The sequence below is a fragment of the Helianthus annuus genome, chromosome 12 (genome assembly GCF_002127325.2).
Source record: "Helianthus annuus cultivar XRQ/B chromosome 12, HanXRQr2.0-SUNRISE, whole genome shotgun sequence".
Taxonomy (NCBI): Eukaryota; Viridiplantae; Streptophyta; class Magnoliopsida; order Asterales; family Asteraceae; genus Helianthus; species Helianthus annuus.
The window spans coordinates 13,047,414-13,065,678 of NC_035444.2; the positions used below are offsets into that span (position 1 = coordinate 13,047,414).

Genomic DNA, 18,265 nt, shown 5'->3' on the forward strand with positions numbered 1-18,265 from the left:
CTAACTATATGAACTCATTTGTAACAGTTAGCAAGCGAAGGCAACTTTCCGAGTGAGCTGAAGGCATTGATAAACAAGAGGTTTGCGTTTAAGATAGCCATAGCTTCGTTTAATATAAAATAGAAATCAGATGGCTACTCTGTTTCCAAGTTGACTGAAAATCCTTCCATCATCAAAGATCTTGATACTCATTTTGATGTTTACCAGGTTCTATATGTACCCTAAACGTTAACTTAAATTTTTTATTATAGAAATCTTATACCACTTATGAATACTTATTGGAATTTATGAAATACATACAGGCTGCTGATGAAGAACCTTTAGATCCTGTTGCTTCTGATCCAAATCCAATTGTTAACGTTAACATCCGGGTTTGTTAAGCAACTTCTTTATATCATTAAACCTTTATTATTGTTTTGTATTCAACTTTTATGTCCATTTATATTTTTTACTTTTTAAATTTTGTTGTACAGGATTCTGTTTCCCGTGTCGTTGATGAAGACACTCCCATGTCCAGTTTGAACAACAACATCTTTACTACACCCTCTGGAGCTCATAATAGTTGTTCTTCAAAGATGCTGGACAATGAGCTGAAGCGTAATTTGGAGACGGTTTATGATGTGGATCTTTGTTCTTCTCAGTCTTCAACTAAACCGCGTCAGGGTGATTGTGAGAACAATGAAGGTTTGAAGATGAAAGCAAAGCTGGAAAATTAGTATTAACATTTAATAGTCATTTCAGTTTTTTCGAACAATTTGAGATGTTTTCTTTTAGTACTTGATGTTTGGTTTCATATGGATATTTCGTTTATTATCGTGGTATTAAAAGATTATTTGTTTGCTTTAATATTTTTTAAATTTCCTCTTCTCTATTGCATTAATTCAAACCTTTTTCTTTTGTTACATGTAAATTGAATAGTTTTATAGATTAAATTATTTTACATAAATTGTCAAGTTAATTTATTTTGTTATATAACATTTAAGTTTACACAATTATTTGTTTAAAACTCAATAATATAATTTACAGGAAACATTTTGAGATCAACGGATTTGACTAACATCATTTTTTCGCCTAAAATTCCGAAATCACATCTTATTCGTTTTAATATTCGATCATCTATTCCATGCGATTGTATTACAAAATGACCATTTCATTGTTTTATGTTACATGGCATTCTTTTAATGAAATTTTTATATACTTTTTAAAGCTTTCAATGAAATCTTAAGCTGCAATGTTATTTGATGTTATTATTTACATATTTTTTATCTACATCTACATTGTATATATATGATATTAATTGTTCGATATATTTGAACTGTATTAGACTTTTACAAAATTAAGAAAGATTCTTTCCTTCCCAACTTTTTTTCAAAAAGAATATTTTTTTTACGATTTATAATACACGTATTATAACATATTAACATTTGTTTGTAAAAAAACATGTTATTCGAAATGTAATATTGATGATATAATATTTATCCGTTATTTGATTAATTTAATTGATTAAATACCAAAAAACAAAAAAAATACTTTAAAATATATATAATTTTAAATTTCGAAACACTTATTAACCATTAATCAAGATGATCTACATAAATCTTTCATAAGTTTTTCATTATTTGATAAAATCGTATATTAAAAAATTAAGGTTTCCAAATTAGATTTCCACTATATGATGAAAGTCCTATAAATACCCATATTTCGTGTAATTCTTACTCATTAGAAAATTCATATACATAACACCTCCACTTACACGGTTAGTTACTTTGTACTGTATTATAAATGTTTAATCTTCCATTGATAATTATCAATTTTTATACAATAACTTTGTATTCAATCTTTTTTTTTATTTATTTTTTCAGATTATTAGGAATCATGGAACTTATTGGGGATGACATGATATTTGAAGAGATCTTATCGAGACTACCTGCAAAGGCAGTTTGTCGTTTCAAATGTGTTTCTAAACAATGGTGTTATGAATTATCCACACCAAAGTTTGTTTTCATCCATACTCGGCGAGTTGGAAATTCAATACAAAAGAAGCTGCTCTCCTTGAAAGAAAGTTCCATAGTCGTTGACGACATAGTATCTGGCAACTTAGAAGTCGATACTAGCAAAACCGTAAATTTTCCATATGATGTCCATCCATCCTTTTTAAGCATTATATGTTCGTTTAATGGTCTGATTTTAGTTTGCATTAAAAGGAATCCCAATGAGCTGGTCCTTTGGAATCCAACGACGAGACGTTTTAAGTTGATATCGGACGACTACTTTATTCGTTATTTTGGTCGACACTACGATACTGGTGGAATGTACTTAGACGAGGACAACGATCTAAAAGTGCTTCATATTAATTGTTACTGGGACGTAGTTACTGCTCGTGTATATTCACGACGTCATGACTCATGGAGGAAATTAAACTTCTTGAACGGAACTCAATTCGCTTCAAACTTTTATTCATGGTCTTCTGGAATTTATCCGGCAAAACAATATATTTCATTGTTTCAAGTTACTAGATTCCACCTGGTGAAAGGAACATAGTTGCTTACGATGTTATCTCTGAATCTTTCAGTTTACTTCGTTTTCCGGAGCATATTGAAGTCAATCCTTGCCAAGTACATTTTCTAACAAATTCGAACAAGCTCCATGTCATTGTTGTTCATTATGCTGGTGAACTAATTGCAGATTTGGTCAAATATGAACATGATGACTGGATCAAGGTCTTTTCTTTCAATAAGGCTCACATAGTTCAACATTTGGAGCCTCAGCAAAGGACAAATGTAATTCAAGACAACAAGTGGTTGATAACCAGTATTTGTGGAGATACTGTTGAAGTTCTAATTTGCAATGATTCTTTTAACTACATCCAACATGTTGACAGCTACAACGGACCGAAAGGCGCATTATTTTTGGAGACAATTGTTTCGCCTTTCGATTAAAAATTAGGAATTAATTTGATACTATTTCATCTTTTGTTTCTCGAACAATCTAATTTGTTTCAATTATCTGAAATTTTATCCTATCGTTACTTTAATAATAAAAGAATTTAGTATTATTTTTCATCTTTTCTTATATCCAATTAAACATTACAGTAAATTACATATTTTAACATTCACTGTGGTGACTGCATTCTTTATTACCAAATACCATCATTGATTAAGATCCATCCTAAAAAAATTACAAATCTTATAATTAAAAAAAAAATATCTTTGATGTTTATTAATATAGATAATAGATTGTAACACCGCCATAAGCATTAACAATAAATATGGAAAACTTTTTAAAAAAATTCGTATATTTTGATTATACAAAATAAGATATGTAGTTCAATAGTTTATAAATTATATATGTATTTCAATACAAAATATGCTGATCATAATTTCCATAATCAACTTTTTTTATATGCAGTGTCTAAAGGTGTTTCTAAACATATATAGTAATCAAATTATAGGAACTATTACATATTGTTGTTTACTGAATTTATGATTTCATATGAATAAATAATTAAAAAACATACACATGACATTTCATGAAGAAACTATTACATATCTATTTTATATTATAAGATGTTGTTCACATATTATTTATGTTGTTAGTAATATTTTTTTAATAACTAATTAGATGCGGTTTCTTTATGTAACGTCCTTTTGTAGGTATTTCTTATGGCTGAAGGTTCATCAAGGTATTTATTTTTAATTTTGTTACTTTATGTAACATCTAATTTGTATTATCTTTGTTTATTTTTTCATATTTTTTTATTTTTCTCACACTAACCTTTACTTATTACTCTTTATTAATGTTGTAATTTTTAAATTAGTTTCAGAGGATACTGGTTCTGTAGGCTAATGAATGTAGCGGACGAAGTTATTTTGGTATTTTGATAACTTACTTTATAATTCATATTTATTATTTTGTTTTTTATCATTATTAAATACACTTTAATATTATTGTACTGTTTATATATTTCTTATTATACTAATAATTAAGAATGTATATGTTTGTTTTTTAGTCTATTCCGGACGACGCTGCGTGCAAAATATGGGGTGTAGACCAAGGCCCTACAAATGTCATGATACACACTGAAGATGAGTTTATTAAAAGATGGCCTATCAATTAATAGAATATACATGTGAATACTATGAAAATATGCACATCTTATTTGTTAACTTGCTTTTTTTATACTTTTTGTGAACATATCTTTCACTGGGAGCTTAGTTACCTTGTGATGTTATTTAGAATTGTCTTTTAACTTGCAGATCTATAGTGATAGCCGCAACAAGATATTATAGATGGCTCTGAGAAAGAGTAACTGTTGTTTGTCTGGAGACACTTTAATTCTTAACAAAAGTAAAAAAAATTTATTGTTTTTTACTTTAGTGCATTTTAACTATATTTTCATATTGTTAACAAGTAATTTATGTAATGTGTCACTTTTATATTTGTATTTATATTTATACACTTTGTGATAATGTAGATAAAATTTTCCTACCCGCGAAGTTCGCGGGTGATAACCTAGTATAATATACAAAGAAAACCATTAAAGTTTGTCTTAAATTTTAAATTTCAAAGACCACCGACTTATAAAATAAGATGGTGAATATACTTGATGGTGAATGGTGAATATACTCCCACATCGATGTCATGATATAATAATATATTAATCAGTTATTCCACATCGATGTCATGATAAAATATTATATGTTAATCAGTTACAAGACACTTCTCCATACGGATGAGCTCGGTACCGAACCGGTATCGGAACCGAAAGTACCGGTACTGAAAATCTTCAAAAGTGGGTACCGGTATCGGTACCGAATATACCCGATACGGTACGCTACGGTACAGTTCGGTACCAGTATTTAAGGGTAAAAACCGGTAAATACAGGTACCGAACTGGTACTGAAAATATCAAAAGTCGGTACCGAAAAGATACCCAGTTCGGTAAATTCGGTACCGGTACCAGTTCGATACCGGTACCGGGTCCATTTTTGCTTATCCCTACTTCTCCAATTACAAGCCTTTTAACTTTCAGTACAACTTAACAGCTAGCCACTTATGTGTCAGTAGAAAAGAGATGTATGCCAATTTTGACTTTTCAAAAGTCTACTTCTAGAGTTACAAGTGAGGGTATTAAGGTATTGGGTAAATTACTTTTTGAGCCCCTTTGTTTTAGTGGTTTTAACTAGTTGAGTCCAAAAAATAAAAAGTTTAACGATCTGAGTCCCTATAAGCATTTTCATTAACCATTTGAGTCCTTTTGAGTCCAAATTTTAACCTTTTGAGTCCAATTTTCTGGACTCAAATCGTTATAAAATGAACAAAATTGGACTCAAAACGTTATAAAATAAATGGCTAGGACTCAGGGCGTTAAACTTTTTGATTTTGGACTCAAGTGGTTAAAACCACTAAAACACAGGGACTCAAAAAGTAATTTACTCTAAGGTATTTTACACAAGGTACCACAGCTACATGCAACATGGAGTACAGGTATACGTATCTAGGGGTGTTCAGAATTCGTTTCGATTATTCGAGTCTTGTAAATTGAATACGAATTTATGATTTTAATTTCGATTCAAAATTCGAATTAAAATTTTACATTTTTATTTATTATTTTTATATATAATACATATACAACTTTTATTGGACTATAGTATAAATTAATTTCTAAATTTGTTCTAAATATTAAAATAACTCATTACCAAACCCATTACAAAGCCGGTAACTTAAACGGATTTGTTACACATTTTAATTGAATTTGAATCAAAACGAATTTATTCGAATTTATACGAATTCGAATTTTTTATCGAATTCGAATTGGGATTTTAATTCGAATCGAATTGGCTGGTTCTTAATCGAATTCGAATTGAATACGAATAGTAAAAAAATAAATTATTCAAAAAATTCGATTCGAGCAATTCGAAAATTCGATATTCGATTCGATGAACACCCCTATGCGTATGATTATGCAAGAGGACAAGTTAATATACGGTAAAAAAAAATACTAAACAAGACGCTAGAAAGAGAGTTACAAATAAACAAAGAGACATGAGAATTGCACCAATCCGGACGTGACGCGTTACTCAATTTAGCACGATTACAAAACCAATTATAAGAAATAAGCATATATCATTCATCGTATGTGAACCAACCGCCTTTAGTTTATCGTAGTCTTAATTAAGTTTATTCAATACCGCCTCCGTCCCATTAAAGTATTCTATTTTGAATTTTCAAAGTCTTTATTTATAAACTTTGACCTTAAATAATTTTGTTTGTGTTAGATAATACTTGATGAAAGTTATATGATTTGAGTGTGTTTTACAAGTGTTTTTATCGGGTTAATTTTCATCAAGTTTTATATAACATAAAAATATATAATTAAAGTCAAAGTTTATAAATAAAGACTTTGAAAATTCAAAACATGACACTTTTAGTGGGACGGAGGTAGTATAATGTTCAGAATATGATGTTTCGTTCAAAGTTCATAGGTTCGCATTTGATTCAAAAACTAATTGTTTGGTTAATCATCAGCTTCGAATATTTGAAATATGAATCTGAATATGGTATTGACGAACCAAACTGATACCTACATAGCGGTATTGATATTATCGGAACGGGTGTTGGTGTACATTTTTTATAGTTTTCGATTATGTAAAACATGTGTCGATATCCTTTTGAGCATGTTATGACTTTATTTTTGGGTTTTTCTTTATTGGTTTTTCTTCATAGTAATAGTAATAGTAAAATGCGAAAACGATAATATAAATCCAAGTGTTTAAATTCAAATTAACGTCTTTCTAAGGCAGGTATAGTTTCAAATTAACATCTTTCTAAGTCAGAGGTATAGCAACTGTCATTCATCTTAAACATAAAAATTCAAGCAAAAATATATAGAATAATGGTAAAATTCAAACGCCGTATTAAATCTTAAACATAAAAAATCAAGTAAAAATATATAGAATAATGGTAAAATTCAGTGTAATAAATTAATAACCAGAAATTAATAGTTTCCATATCTTCTCGATTCCTTCAATTCCTATTCTTTAGCAGATTTAGTTGCAAAAAAAACCCTAACATTATTCAACTTATATTCAAAACACACATTCTTAATCTTTGAACACAAGTTGCTGTCATTGTTTATATACAAACGACGCACGTCGAATTGAAGAAGTAACAGGTCGATTGATACGATTTCTCTAGAAAAGGTAAACAATTGCCGACTTCAAATGTTAAAATGATTCGTCATGTCGTTGTACATTGTGTTTGTTTTATACTTCTCCTCGTAAATGCAAATCGGAAGTTAGGGTTTGTTTAATCTGGTCAAGTCGTTATATAATGAAGTTTTTGAGCCGATTGTTTGTTATGATCAGTGATTGTTATAGTACATCAATAATTTTCATGAAAAAAGTTTGGTTAATTGTAGAGAATAGTTTATTGTACTCTGTTTTTAGGCATTATTTGTAACATTTTGCTGTTAAGCTTTTGGGTTTTGTTAGATGATTTATGCTGTCCTGAAGTACACATGTGTATGTCGTTCATTATAGTTTCGAGTCCTGTAGTGTACAGATAGTTTGTGTGGTTGTTTTTTGGGATACTGATGAAACGTGTCTTTTCCGTTTATGTTACTTTTTTAGTATACACTTTGTGAATAGCATTCAAATGATTATATATTTGTGTATTATGCTTCGAAAGATGATTTATGTAAAACTTATCTGCCCCGTGTTTATTTGATTTGCTGCTGTCGTTGTTGGATTCGTCAATATAGGGATTGAACTCAAAATTCGTAATTTTTTTTTTGTTTTCCTGATCTACTCTGTTTTTAGGCGATGTTATGATGTTTGTTTGGTTGATTTTTTGTAAAATCGTTGATGTATAATGTTTGGTGTGCACATTTTGTTGTAAAATCGTTGATGTATGATGTTTGGTTGGTTGATTTGTTGTAGACATTTGTACAGGGGTTTTTACTCTGTTTTTAGGCGATGGTATACTGCGATGTACACATGTGTATATTGTCTATAACCTGGGTTGTAGACTATGTACACATGTGTATAAGTAGTTGACACACAAGTGTATAAAAGGTTGGTTATTTTTCTACACCTGGAATAGTGTAGACTTATGTAATGCACTGTAGTGCACATGTGTACAAACTGTTGTACACAGGTGAACATACCAGTGTACACCAAAGAACAAACTGTATTATCCATATGTATTATTGTGACAATACAAGTGTCTAATTTTATGGAGCATGTGCAGGCAAATGGTGTTTGAAACCAAAGGTGGAATAGGGCTGATGCATTTTCAAATGGTACATTTATTGGCAACGAAACAGGAAAACGGAGTAATCTCTACAACCCCAAATTCTAGAAAGAGAAAAACAAATGCGGATCTTCAAGCTCCCCAAATGGATTCATCAGACAAGACTATTCGTAGAAGTGGTCGTGTTCGGGCTAAACAATCGTGACATTTTTCCTAATATTTGTTAAACAATTTGTCAATTCTGATCTTTCATGGAGGGTTTAATGACCAGACTCACCAAAAAGAAGCATTTTAAATATTCGTATGGTGGTGACATTCGAAGGATGGAGTCCGTTGGTACATGTCATCTAATTGGTTGATTTTAGGCCTAATGTTCCGTTTTTGCCAGTGTTGTAGCAGTTTTAGCTGCTTGTTAAAACCATGTGCTACATTTGTTTAATTCTATGTTAGTTTTCCTTAGAACTTGTTTTTGTTGTCACAAAGTAGATATTTTACTAGAGATATGTTTCTAGAACAATGAGTTTTCTCAATGTACGTTCTGTCAATTTCAAAATGATTTTACTAAAAGTTTGTAAGACCATGTGTTATTGCTTACGTTGGTTGGTTTTGTGAACCATATATAGTTTTAGCGACATCATGTTACATATATACGTGTTACAAAAACTTGATCTATACTACTACCCAGGTTTGTAGGAGCATGTGTTAATGTGTAACGACTGCGTATACACATGTGTACATAGTGTACAACCCAGGTTGCAGACAAGATCCACATGTGTACATCGCAGTATACACATGTGTACACCGTGTATTAATAAATCTTCATAACCCAGTGTATTTAATAAAAAAAACCTCTGTACAAATGTCTACAACAAATCAACCAAGAAAAAATCATACCATCGCCTAAAAACAGAGTAAAAACCCTTGTATGTTACATAATGAAAAAACCAAACAAACATTAATATGTACAATGCAAAACATAATAGTTTTATTTTTTCTTGTTTGACCCGTTAGATATAATACATAACTTGACACGTTGTATAAGTATACGGGTCAAAACAGACACCTCTAAGTTGCGAGAATCTGAAACGAATTGAACCATTACACCGCAATGTGAACAACCCTGATAACATTGGCAGTACTTTTTCTAGCACATTGACTTTTTACAGTTGCAGCCCTTTCTGTGCTTTCCAGCAACTGTACAAAACCCTGCTAGTTGTGCGTAACTCTCATACATTGCAATAGCGGCTTCCATTGAACTAAATCTCACCTTTAGAACGGGTTTGCAACCGGGCGGAACAACTGGCGTTCAATACCTACTGCCATTAGGTGTCTCGTATACGTTACTAGCTACCGACTCTGAACATTAAGAGAACAAACGACTGTAATTAGAGTACATTGATGTACACATAATTTGTATAGCCTTGACTTGGGATACCGCAAAAACTTGTGTGTGTTACTTATGACCTATACATATGTGTACATGCAAGTGTTATATTAACATAAAACATTCATTAACCTATGTGTATGTATGAAAAAAAATTCTGGCACTAAACTAAAAAAGATACAAAAAACCCTACAAATTGTGTGCTGCTTATGATATTTACGTATGTGTAAAAAAATAGAACATACTGGGAATACATAAACAAGGGATGATTCTATAGAACCAACACAAAACACAGTGTTTTGTGGACCTATAATCAAAATCATCAGCAAAAAGATATGCTTCAAAACTGAAAAAAAATAGTTGATATGCACATGAATACATGTTACCCATCCAAACATAAATCAACCGCCGGATTGAAATAAAAAATGCGATGAACTAAAAACTGATCACATAAACCTGTCCGATTCACATAAACTGAACAAATAAAACCTGGATGATTCGTTAACCTAGCAAAACAAAACATTTAAAAATACTAAACCTGGGCCATGGTATTTTATGAAACAATGTCCAGATTCACACCCATCAACCTTATCAAACTTCTTGGTACTAACACAAGCACCAAGAAGCGCATTAAAAAAACTTAACAACCTGGCCACATTTTCTCTCAGGCATTTCGTCGAACACCTTGGATACATGATGAAACATAACAATAACATTTGGATAACACAATAACATGAAAAAACCTGCAGCAAAAAATGATAGGAATAGAATAGATACAACTTTCGTATACGTATATCCATCTTAAAGATCATAAAAAACACACCTGGGCGATCCATTGTTGTAACGAAAACATTATCGGATACGAACACACTAGATACGCGTACCTTTGCTTGGATTCCTGGGAATAAAATCACCGATATTGACGAACATCTGATGTGAATCATGTGGTTATGTGAATCGAAATAACAAGGAAGAAATCAAAAGAATAAAGAACAGGACGATTAATCGTTGTAAAGAACACGTTATTGATTTCTGGGCTACGTATTGTCTCTTGTATTGTCTCTTGGATATCTGTGATTAGATGATGAAATACAAAAGAAGATGACTTGAACTTTGATGAACAAGATGATCAGATTCAAAAAGAAGATGAAGGTTAATGAAATTGAATCTGGAAAAAAAGGTTTACCTGTGGATCTTATTTTTGGAGGAATTGTGAAATCGAAATTTTAATTAAACGGTGATTCAATTGAATCACAAGAAAATAGGGGTAAGTTGTATAATATAATAACTGATATTGATGAATCAATATTAACAAGTTTATAATTAAATAAAAAAATCAAGTTTAAATTGCTAATGACAATCCTACCCTTATTATCTTAAAAATAAATCAAGGGCCAAGATGAGTTCACACAGTTCACAAATGAGGGGGGTGTTCACTCTTGATCCTAACCCTATATATATATATATATATATATATATATATATATATATATATATCGCAGAATGATTTTAAGAGGTATAATTTCAATTATACAAGATTTATGAACAATGATTCAATATGTGCTTTTTAGAGATACTAGTGTTCTTATAAAATTTAGTGAGTTTTTTTTGAATGTCCAACAAAGCCCGGCCACTCACGTACACCCAATGGCAAAATGCCACTCACGACTGCGATTGCAGCTTGTGACCTGGCTCGTCACAAATTCTAGAGGAAACCCGCCGCCCGAACGCTCACTGTGATAAAACCCTTCCTCGTGCATGACATTTTTTCACGAACAAGACTCCGACTGACAATCTCCCCTGAAGGAAGTTACTAGAGCACTTGCCCCTTTGATATAAATTTATTGAAATTATATATTTCTATTACGTTTTTGTCATTTGATGGTAGATACCTAGCTTTTTTTTATATATAAATTAGAATCATTTTAGTTCTAATAAAAGGTCTTGGTCTTTTAAAAATTTGACTTCTAAATTGAAGATTTTTGCTTCTAAAAATTGGTGCAACCATATAAATTATTTTAATTATATGTGATGTATACAATTACCTCTCTTGAATATTAGGTGTGAGAATGATCTGTGGGACCCTAGAGGGTTTCCTCCGGTGTAGAACACGTTTCCAAAATGATTCCGCTTAAATTTTCACAAAACAAAATGTTACTTCAGCGTCATTTTAGATTTCAAACTTCATTTTTCACACAATGTACAAACTTTCACAATCCTCCACAAACCCTATCAAAATATTATATATATTATGTGACTAAGGGGTCACACCTTGTCCGAAATCAAGTCTGGTATTCTGGACCTTGGTTTGAAATTTAAAACCCGGGCGCCACCTAAAATGTGTGAAATTTTGTTTTTCTTGTCCGAAACTTGATGACTAGGTTTTTGAGCACATTATGGGTGCTCTCAATATACATCTATATCCGTGTTACATTAGAGGAAAACTTGCAGTCTTTTACACAACATTTTTTTATGAGTTTAAAAGGTTGATTTTGTTGGAATTATATTTAAAAAAGAAAAACCACAAAAACTTTCTCCGGCACACATAAATTGTCGATTATGGTTCTTTTGGCATAGTTAGTGTTTATCGTGAATAAATTGCCATTATCCAGAATTCAGCAACACTTCATAGTGTTGCTTACTCAGAATTTAGCAACGTTTATAGTGTCACTAAGTTAACAAAACTTATGATTTGTTACGTGTTTAGTTGTTGTAAATATCACTAAGACTAAAGACAAGACTTATAGGTAAATACTAGATACTATAATCATTTAAGTTTTATCTGACAACACTATATGATACTTAAATAGTATATATAAAATAGAATTAAATGGTTAAAAACAAATTACTTTTTTGCTATTCAAACACGGAATGTATTAATGTTATAACACTAATTATAATTTCAATTCGATGTATAACTATAGAGTTATAAACACATGAATAGGTGGATGCAACTAATTAATATTACGTTTCAAAAAAAAAAAAAAAAAAAAAAAAAAAATAAAAAAAAACTAATTAATATTAAAATACTATAAAAGAAAGCAAGAAGCTTAGTTTTTTTTAGTAAACTAACAAAGTATAATTAGTTATATTAATGCATACAATAATAAGGAATTAAGGAGTGTGTGTAAGATTAATTAGTATTATGAACAGTTGAACATGTTTAATTAGTTGTAGTTTGTACAACTTGTATTGTATCAAGAACTACTGGACTCTCGGGCAGAGTACTAGAAAACCCTTCTTCCTGTGAGAAAACTCCTGCTTCTTGATGGAACATACTAATTGCTGGACTATTATTATTGTTGTTAGGTTCCACATGATCTGCTGTTGCTTTTGGGATTGATGTTTTGGATTCTTCATCTCGATACACATCAAATGATTTTGCAATACCCAAAAGCTTTTGGCTAACTGAATGATCTTGTGACACCAACATTTCTCTATTTTGATACAAAAACCTGGAGGCGAAAATCAGGAGAGCCGAGGTGGATGATAACCCGGCAATGAGGAAAACTCCTTTAAAGCTATCGAGCCCGAACCCCTCAGTTTTCATTTGAGGCCCCTTCTGCTGCTGATCACAGTTGGCATCTTCTTTAAACCAGTGGTTGGTTATGTTCATCATTTGCTTCTCTGTCACTTGTAGGATTGCCTTAGAAACATCATGGACCAATGGGGACCCTTTTGGAAATGCCTGATTAATATATACAATTAATATATACAATTAAATCAGCATCAAACTCCACGAATCAGAAGACTTTCACCAAAAATGACTAAAACCGTCCATTGTTAGGACACTTCAAACGACATGTGTATATCATGCCCCTTTTTTTAAATAGAGGCATGCTATACACGTCACTGACAGATCATCAATGAGTAAAAGGCCCCACTAATCCTACGCCACCCTCAAACTCAAACAGTCGTTCGATGGAAAACTCAAACGTTGGGGGGGGGGGGTGATGCAAGCCCTAATCCTCAATAGGTTGTTAAGCGAATCCTCAAACAGACATTTAAAAATAGTGGCTATGATGCAAGCCCTAGCCTTCAAACGGCCGGTTTAAAAAAGTGTACATTTGTCAGTGACATGTGTATAGCATGCCCCTATTTAAAAAAATGCACCTTTCAATACTTTTTTTTGGAGATTAGACTATCGGTAGTTGAATCTACTACCGATACGCTTGTTTGTAATCACCGACGAATACAAATGGACTTAGCTGAAAGTTAATATTATAAAACCAATAAAGGAATGGAATGAAATGAACTTACAAAACCAAAGCCTGCTGTTTTGTGGATGGGACCTGTCATGGTATACATATTACAATATTTAGCCACAAAAACCCTAATATAAGGGAGCTCTTCCATAATAGCGGAAACTCCTCCGTTTTGACTTCCATTTTTAAGGGCATCGTGGTACTGCTCAAACGTTCTGTAACCTTTCAACTGGGTGTCATTAAAACCCATACGTATCAACTTATCCCTGACAAAAGAACCATCTTGGTATCCTATTGATTCTCCATTTCTCTTGATCTCATTGATGTCAGTGTACGTAGGCCGAAGCTTTTGTACCGTTAACATTGATGTCAAGCTCGCAGTGTAGCTCGAGGTCAGCACCAACACCACAAACACCCACACGATCATCACAAATCTCGATAAGTTGCTGATCAACCTCGCCCCTACATAAACCGGTATTCAAATTAATAAAACTTGAAGGCTTTTATATATGTGTAGGGAGAGGTTCATTAAAATACCCTATTTTTTTCAATTAATTGTACTTATGTATAAAAAGTTTTACTTCTTAGATACGTATGTCTATGTTATATACATAAAAAACTATAAAACTAATTTGTTCGTATGTTTTTTTTTTTCTTTTTCGTTAAAATACCTACACATGTGTAAGTCCTTTAAATGTTGTTTATATATTTCTTTTGGATTGTTAGTAGAGATCAACCACTTGTATTCTAATATTTTTAAATTTGAAAAAATGAACGATTTATTTTATATTTTGGTTCTCGCAATAGGCTTCTCTGTAGAACCCTACATTAGTCCCTTATGTGTGTAAATACTAAATATATACCCACTTAAATAAAAAACAAACAAACGTACACAATAATCTTACATTTAGCAAGTTATTGGTACGGTTAGAGGAGACTCAGACTGGTATGAAGGCAATTTTTTTCTCTATCGCAAGAGATAGAAAAGTTGCTCCCCTATCAAACCCAGATTCATTTTTTCTCTAACAAATTATAAACCATATACAAATAACATGTGACTAAGTATAACATGTAGTAATGTACATAGACACTTACTGTGTGAATAAACAAGTGTGGAGAAGGAATTATACAAGAGCATTCCCACTTGTTTATGAGGAGCGCCTCGGAACTCTTTATTTACGCGATGCTCAATAACCCATACCACGAGTCCGGTGTATATGAAAAATGCACCGGCTGTTATCCAAAGCTCTTTCTCTAAGGGTTTTAAGAAGATCCATGCACTCTTTCTCTCATCTTTGATTGGAACAACCAATGAAACACCGGCCTCCGTGTATGGCAATGTGAAAGCCACTCTATCTGAACGGTATGCAAGTATCGTAATGTCTCCAACAACCGCATCGTATCCCTGTTACACAATGAAACATTATGCACCAACAATATTTGTTCCACAAGTTCTTAAAAGTTATTTTTCTTTAGTTTCTAGGTGGTTTAGATATTTTATAAGGTTTCTAGGAGTTTTGGAAAATGTTTGACAAATAGGTTAGCTAGCAAACTCATGTAAGTTCGCTGAGGTGGCAAGCGAGCTCCTTGAGTTTTCTTCTTATCCAAGTTCGCTTGTCGAGCCAGCGAACTCAAAAAAAAAAAAAAGAAAAGAAAATAGTCAGATTCCTTTGAATCGCTTATAAATTCTCTAGACCACATAGAAATAATAAAAAATGGTTCTAACAACATATGTAAATTATGTGTGTGATTTGATTACCCCAATAGAGAGATTGAAAACCAGATCATCAAAGGTTCCTGCAGGTCTCTTGTCATCAGAACTAACAAAACGTACAAATTCAAATTTAAGAGCATATGGCAACGCATCAACGACCGCCTTAAAAACATCGACACAGAAGCCGGTCATGGTAACCTGATGGGTTTCTGGGTCGATGTCTGCATCGATAAACTGATCAAAACCCCCGATTCGAACCCCAACTCTTAACATATTCTTGTTGCTGACCGGGATCTCCCAGCCTTTAGGGATAACATGACTGTCACCTGGCCACATAACTGGCTTAATACCCTTTGTTTCATTGTCCAACATCTTTAAGATACCATTTTTAGGACTCCAAAACCCGATTGTTTTCTCCCCAGTACCGATTATGTTCACTATTTCATAAGCCGACGATTGTAATTGCCCGTGACATATGTTGAAGTCGCCGCTAAGCCCGTCAAATCTAAAGTTTCGGATTGATTGAAGAAGCATGGATCCCCCTTTTAAGGCTCTAGTACCTTCAGAATCCATCGCTGAGTCACCTTTTTCTTTCAGGGTCTTCTCTAGTGCCATCGCTAGACCGAAAACGGTATCATACAACCTTATTCCAGACGTGTCAAGTTGTGTCTCGTCATCATCCGGATACAGACTCCGGAATTCCCGTTTCCATCTTTTCTTAAAATCAAATAACTTACCTGAATTCCGGATAAACGACTTAACACCTATCACACCTTGCATCAAGTCCTCTTTATGATCCAAATTATGCAATTGACTAGTGAGCCCTTCAGTTATAAACCAAACATACCCTTCATCCATCATTCCAACTACATTCACTTTCTTGAATAACCGCAAAGCCAAATCAGGTAACGCGTGCACCACGAACACCCGAGTCTGCTTCGTCTTGAGCTTGTAAAGCTCCGCGAGTATCCAATCATCTGAAGCCGAAGGATATATAACGGTTTGGTATGTGACTTTGGTACCAATGTTCATCATGGCATCAGATAAATAAGGAACAAGACCTCTCCCATACTCACCATCTTCATACATAAACACAACCTCACTCCAACTAAAGTGTTTGATCAGTTCGGTTATCGGTTTTAGCTGTAACGTCGAATTATGTGCAGACCGGATGAAGTAATGGTTGTTGTATGGTGAGAGTGATGGGCTTGCTGCTGGTGAAATGACTGGAACCTTTTCTTTGTTACCAAGATCTATAACAAAGTCTGCTTGTGAGGATGTCATGGGTCCAATAATCGCGGTGACTTGAATGTTTTTCATGAGGTCGAGTGCTGCGGATGCTGCTTGAACGTTGTCTTGCTTCGAATCACGATAGTAAGGGTGGATTATGGTGGTGTAGTTGTCGTGTTTTCGATAGAAATCGCCTGTTGCCATAGATATGCAAGTCTTGCTCATCTTGCCAACGTTGGAATCCATATCTAGAATCACTCCAATTTTTATTTCTATGTTTGGGTTGCCATTATTTACTGCAAACAAGCTCATCACCAGAAGAAAGATAAGGGTTGGTGACATTGAATCGTGATGGAAATGAGAGAGAGACACCAGTGTGGAGCTTGTTTTTTTTATGGAAAATGGTTACATGTTAAGTATATAAATTAATGTTATAAAATCGTAATATGACCACTTCATTGCAATCAGTCTACATTGATTGGGTCTACTTCATGTGAACCACTTGTTTGTGATGACGACAAGACTTTTCAAGCAACCTACTTCAAAGAATATACGCTCATAATTAGAAAGTTCTAATGGCACGTAAGTAAAGAATTAGATTCATGTCCGATTTATTCTTCATTAATACTTTCATGTGATATTTCTTAGGCTACACGGTATGGGGTCGTCCCCCTACCGTCTTGGTCCGGCGACGGCAACAACACCAAGCCGCCCCTCCCCGTCCCCGTCCTCAACGTCGTTTCCTGGACGTTGGCGACGAACCAAAACTGTGGGCCCAGGTTTGCTTTTTAACCGTTAGATAAAAAAAAAATCCAGGTTCGCCGGAATCGCCGCCTGCTTCGTCGGAGAGGACAACCGCTTTTCAAAGTGATAAGGTGTTCCAGATTTGCTTATTTACAACAATGGTCCCCGTGGATTCAACAATGTTTTTTAAGTTTATTTTTTTTACAACAATGGTCCCTGGGCCTTTCAAATTTTCTGTTTGAATTTAAGTTATAGTGTTTTTAAGTTTATTTTTTTTAAGTTTATTTTTTTTATGATTATGTAATGTCTTTTAATATTAATGATAATTTTTTATTAGTTTATTTGTTAAATGTTAAAAAATAAGTAGAAGATTAAAAAAAAAGTAGAAGATTAAAAAAAAAACATAAAAGTGGTGGGGAGGACTATGACTAGGACCATCCTCCCATGCCCCCTAGTTTTGGAGGATGATCCATCATTGGGAGAACTATGACGTGGCGCCTACGTGGCGGATCATCCTCCAAGGATGGGCCATCACCATACCCACTAGCCTTAGGATACTCTCGTGACCCTTTCATCTTGAACCATAACATACAAACTTTCACAAATCTTTAGATTCCCTGTTTTTTTAGAAAAAAATAAAAATGTTACATATGGTTTTCTTTGTTTCAACTCAAATGAGTTTTCTTCTTATACTTCACCTATGTATGTATGTATGGATGTATACGTGAGAGAGTG

General features: G+C 33.0%; 1 protein-coding gene and 1 long non-coding RNA gene across 2 annotated transcripts; one reads left to right on the forward strand and one right to left on the reverse strand.

Moving 5' to 3' along the window:
- Positions 1-32: 32 nt before the first annotated feature.
- LOC110896405 lies at positions 33-764 on the forward strand. The gene is made up of 3 exons (XR_002567891.1): positions 33-207; positions 303-371; positions 474-764. It is a non-coding gene; the product is annotated as an uncharacterized LOC110896405 (long non-coding RNA).
- Positions 765-12,675: 11,911 nt separating this feature from the next.
- Positions 12,676-17,174, reverse strand: LOC110894147 (glutamate receptor 2.8). Its single transcript, XM_022141335.2, has 4 exons — positions 15,602-17,174; positions 14,938-15,247; positions 13,898-14,304; positions 12,676-13,325 (listed from the first exon to the last, which is right to left on the reverse strand). The coding sequence occupies exons 1-4, from the start codon at positions 17,126-17,128 to the stop codon at positions 12,801-12,803; spliced, it is 2,769 nt and encodes a 922-aa protein (XP_021997027.1). The 5' UTR covers positions 17,129-17,174; the 3' UTR covers positions 12,676-12,800.
- Positions 17,175-18,265: the final 1,091 nt, after the last annotated feature.